Consider the following 6,020-nt stretch of genomic DNA (forward strand, 5'->3'; position numbering starts at 1 on the left):
TTTATATATTATTTATTTTTTGTCATCTTATGCGACATTATAAAATTCTTAATATATTATTAAATCAGATTTATATGCTCTTAAAAGATTTTTCTTAAAACCAAGAGGTAACTGCAGTTCTTTTCATTAATATCATTCTTTATAATAATTGTATCACACCATAACATGGGATAACAGGTTCTTAAAGGAAAATTTATACTATATAAAAAATGTTCTCTGTCTCATTATTAAAAAAGAAATGCTATAGATATACACACATACATAAAAATTTCAATTAGTCTTTTTTCATTCGTTAGTATTACTTAAATAAAGTATTACATTATTCATTATTTAATTATTCTGTATGCATTATATTCGAACCAGATATACTTATGTGTATTTTGTCATTATTTAATTCCTAAAAGTCATATTTGGACACATCGCCGCTAATGTTAATTTAATTCTTAAAAATGTTGCAAATACCTTAAATGAATTTTTGAATATATAAATATATTATAGATATTCATAAAAACAACTACACGTACGAAATAGTACTAGTTCAAATGATTTAAATAATGAATTTCTTATAAAGCTCCATTGTAAAAATTAAATACATGAATCCATATCTTTTATGAGTACAATTATTTATAACACCCTAAATTTATTAATATAATCTCATTATGCTAAAATGTAATGTTTCAGCGTGAAAATATCTGTTCTAATATACCAAATTTGTTTTTGTAAATAATTTATTTAAGGAAAGATGAGGAAGGACATTTATAAAAAAAAATTAATAAATTTATAATGCCTACTCTAACCGTTAATATACTTAGTGGTAAAACATGTTGCAAGAATTAGATGTAAACTGAAAATTTTTTTAAATTATTCAGAAGAATTTGGACATCACATTGACAAAATCCATAGAAAACTTATAATAGATTCTCAGAGAGATTTTGAAATATGGGAATATATATTAAAAATAAAAGAATGCATTACAAAATATTTTGGAAAATGATATATACCATATTCTTTATATGGAAGGGGGAATAATAAAGGAAGTTTTATAAACAAATATGGTATCTATATGCTGTTGCAATAAAGTATCTCAGAATAAAAATATTGCTTATATAACATTTGAAAAATGAATTCGATTAAAAATATAATGTATATGTAAATAAATTGAGTCCATAGGGTAACTTAAAATATTTATTGTATTAGTCTCAGATCTATATGAATTTGAAAGTTCTCAGATTATGTAATTATGAATTCTGTTGAATAAAAAATATTAGTATAAAAAAAATAAATTCACAGGAAAATTATAGCGAAAATGTTATTACTAACTTTTTTTTAAATATTGAAAAAACGTTTAAAACAATAGCTGACTATAGGTATAATATATGTGAACATGTTTAGATTTCTACAGAATTATTGACTATTGCCATAAATCCCAAATTAAAAAAAATAATAGTAAAGTTACACTGCATTCGAAAAAAAACATTATACATTAATATAATTCGCTCTATAAACTAAATATATGTGATTTATTTTATTGTTCATATATTAATAAGGACCTAGATTATAATAAAAATAATATACAAAATTTTAATTATTATTATAATAACTAGAAAAATAATTGTGAGTAGCACTCAAGAAAAATATGACAAAGATAAAATAATGATGATGTAGATAATATTATAATGGAATATAATTACATTTATGAAAGCCTAAATAGAAAAACGCATTAATTGATGATTATAATATACAATTTATACATGAATATAATTATAAAAAGAAAGCTAAAGGAATATAGAAAACATAAATAAAACTTAGTGACAAATATAATTAGTGATATATATTATAAAAATATATAAATAAAGATTCATGATCAACTTATTAAAATAATGAAGATATAAATTCAAATAAGAATGTATATAAAAATATAAGAATTCTCGTAATAAAAGATGATATAATTAACTAAATGGAAAAATCAAATAATAATAAAAATAATATATATATATAAAAAAAAGAAAACCATAATAAATAAATATATAATCATAAATATAAATATAACAGAAAAATCCACGTAACCTAAACCTAAAACCTATATCCATAACGATAAATATAAATAGATAAAGCATAAATTGTAATAAATAAACCCAAAATATCAGAGCATAGAATCTAAATACTAGAATTAGTACACAGAACCCTTAAAAATAAATAATAAAAACCTGCGCAAGAAAAATAAAATCCAAAACACTGAACAATAAATAATGAACAGTAAACCCTAAACTTTGAAACCTAAAGGCAGGAATTTTTATAAACACTAAGGGAAATGAAAATATATTATTGTAATAAATTATACACTGATTTAATAAACAAGTTATAATTAGATTAATAAATAATTATCAATTCTGATTAATTTTATACGATATTAAGAATTTAATTATAAAATAAATTTTATACATTCCTTAGAATTAATATATAAAATATTATTTATTAAAAAATATATATAGATATATTAATACAAATGTAATTACAAAGAATTATGTTTATTATGTTAAGGACTTATTTACTATATATTATTATAATATAAATTTAATTATATAGAGAGAATTCATGAAATATATAAAATAAAGAATATATAACATGTTTTATTTTACATAAAAAGAGAAAGGAGGAATAATAATTTTTATATTTTTATTCTTCTATACATACTCAATTGAAATTAAATTATGTATACCAATTTATTTTTTACACTCAAAATCTTCCATTAGAATTATGGTGTAGATATAATTTTATTTTATAAAATAATAAAATATATATATATATATGTATAAAATTAAAAAAAATGGGTGTATTGAAAATATTTCTTGTGTATGCACAATTAAAGCAATAGTCTTATTTTATATTATATAACCAATGTTCTATAACGTTTGAAAATAGTATACTTTTGTGAGCATATATTTTATGATGTAAAATTAATATATTAGAACCAAGGGAAAAAAGGAATAATAAGGAGTAATATTATTTATAATACATTAATACATGCGTGGGAAATGTATTATAACATTTATTCAAAAAAAAAATTAACTATGAAATAAATATTATAATAATACTTTTTTAAGTATTATATATATATATATTATTTAGAATTGTGCATTATTCTTATATAAATGGAATAATATATTAAATAATTCATGTGAGTACAGTATTGAATACATGAATGTGTATCATTATACATTAATAAATTATTTTGAAAATATTATATGAGTTTTTATATACTAATAATGAAATGTATATATGATATACCACAATAATCATTAATTTTATTATTCTTTATACCAAATTATATTTAACTCTATAGAAAATGAAATAAATAATAAAAAAATATAACTATATTTATTTTCCATTTAATAACGTATATTATCATTAGATATATGTGTTCATCATTCACAATTTTAGAATTATATATACTATTTATATAGCAGTGGGATTTTAAATTTATATTTTATGAGAATATTTTCATGTTGTTTTTACTAAATATTATATATATGTTTTTCATCGTGTCCTAAAAAATAATTAATCCAATATATAATTTTTCATAACTTATTACTATTATATTTTAAAATTTAAAAGTACTTTTGATGAAGTAATTCAATGGTATTTTAATATAATCTATGTAGTTCTATATATAAAAAAAATTATTGTTACTATTCAAGGTATTCATGGTATAACATTATTTTTATAAATATATATATCTTTATTATTAAATTTTATTATTTAATATAATAAAATTCCTGAAGAGTATAATACTATATAAAATGAGGAAATCTATTGTACGTTCTAATTAGCATAATATAATCTGAAACATTATTATATTTTAAGATATATTATCTATGGATTATTTTTAATTAGGTTAAATATGATATACTTATTTAATTAATATTATTTATATATTCTTTTGTTCTTAGTATGAAATTGTAGTTTATTTTCCACAATGTAAATTGGTGTTAGACGAAAAACCAAAAGAAATTACTGATTATACTCATCCAGGTAAATGGGCAAAGATATGTATTGCTAATACTCATAACACTAAATTAAGTCATTTAAATGTTCATAATCGTAATCCACAAGATATATGTAACCAAGTAATGGAATACTTAGCATATGTAAATGCGAGTACTAAGGAAAGTTTAAATGAATTCGGTTGTGAATATCTCTATTATTGGATATATGAACTACTACATCACAAGGATAACATAGATATAACTGTCCAAGTCGATGAAGTTTATGATGAATTACTAAATATATTTATTAAAGGTTACAAAGATCTTCGCTTTGAAGGTGACATAAAAATATTGAGATGTCTTAAGAATGGGATTAAAGAAATTGATTTTCCTAAAATCAGAGCTATATATGATATGTACAATAAAATAATTACACACACTTACAGAAATGTTGATAATTTTAAAGATGTGGTAGACATGATGAATAAACACAATAAAAAAATGGAAACTCTAAATGGTGAAATTAGTAAATCACCAATAACAATTCCATGCAAAAGTAACATTGCAGCTCATATTATAATTACACTTTTAGTAACACTATTAATATGCATTTTCATATTTGTTCTGCTTAAGGTTAAGTACCATATTATTTGTATGTATTTTTGTTATGTAATAATTTTACTGCATGGAATAAAAGAAAAATTATAAAGATAAAAAGAATAATATACTACATGCGTATTTTCCTTATGATTTAGTTCTCAGAATGTGGTTTATGGATACGAAGTGTTATACCATGGAGAAGAAAACTTTGGGATAACAAAGATGATGAAAAAAACATATACCATGATCCCCAAATATCTAGTAGCATGTTAAGAGATTGTAGATATAATATATCATACAATTATCAATGATTATACAATTAAATATATAATTAAAGGAAAATAATTTACTGAAGCCGCAGAAAATATTATAAAATAATTATATGTAATATGATTCGGATAGTAATGCGTAATAAAAAAAATGATTAACAAAATTCAATAAAACAAGAACAAGTATTATTTTTTATATATAATATTATATAGTTTAAAAAAAATTATTACTTTTAAATCCGTAATTATTTAAGGTTATAAATGATGAATAATAATACTATTAATACAACAAGTGCTTTAATTTTCTTAAATGGGAAACTTGTAGAAAACAGTTATTTTTTACGGTATGAAAAAATATATTATTAGTAAAATTTCTTATTGTAAAAAACCTTAATGCATATAATAATTACTATTTCTAATAATTATGTAATGAACATAATGTAAAGTTTCTATTGTACATCATGGAAATTTATTTTATAATAAAGTTGAAAAGTACAATCCCTGTAATTAAATATCCATATTAAAAATTAATTTTGAATCATTTCTTATACAATAATTCTTATAAAATATTTTAATGCTAAGTACATTAAATTTTGTATACACAAACAATCATAACACTAATATCGCAATTTAAGATTACACATGCATGGTGAGTTCATGTAATTATAGTAAATAAAAGTGTCATTTTTTCGTCACATATTCAGGGGTTAGGTTTAAAGGTTTAGCAGAATTGTATTTTGTTATTATATATTTAAAAATATGATTATTCCAGTGTGATCACTGTTAAATTTGAAAAGTGATAAATTTTAGTTTTAAAAAATATTGATCATTATTATATAATTACGGAGATGGAGTACGTGAAAATTACTAGAACATGAAGTTAGTATATATTATCACATTGTAAGAGAATCTTTGCAAAATAGGAGAAAAAAACACATATGCTATAGGATGGACTATATCCAATTTAGTACTTGTGAAAATTTATAAGTAAATCTGTTGAAGAGAAAGAAGAAATAGAAATATTTTTATGATAAAATATATACTTGTTAAAATAAATTGTTCCTATATATTATTTAATTTTATTTTTATAAGATAACCTTAGAATACATATGAATTTATATCGAATATATATATTTTAGAAATGTGTATGGATTATACTTAATAA

General features: G+C 20.1%; 1 protein-coding gene across 1 annotated transcript; it reads left to right on the forward strand.

Annotated features, from left to right (window-relative positions):
• Nucleotides 1–3,800: 3,800 nt before the first annotated feature.
• On the forward strand, nt 3,801–4,897 carry PGO_004270 (variable surface protein; the record flags this gene model as incomplete). Its single annotated transcript, XM_028691451.1, has 3 exons — nt 3,801–3,815; nt 3,951–4,655; nt 4,742–4,897. The coding sequence occupies 3 exons, from the start codon at nt 3,801–3,803 to the stop codon at nt 4,895–4,897; spliced, it is 876 nt and encodes a 291-aa protein (XP_028547252.1).
• Between the last annotated feature and the right edge of the window lie 1,123 nt (nt 4,898–6,020).

The sequence above is a fragment of the Plasmodium gonderi genome, assembly GCF_002157705.1.
Source record: "Plasmodium gonderi DNA, contig: Pgo-contig_746, whole genome shotgun sequence".
In the NCBI taxonomy this organism is placed as follows: Eukaryota; Apicomplexa; class Aconoidasida; order Haemosporida; family Plasmodiidae; genus Plasmodium; species Plasmodium gonderi.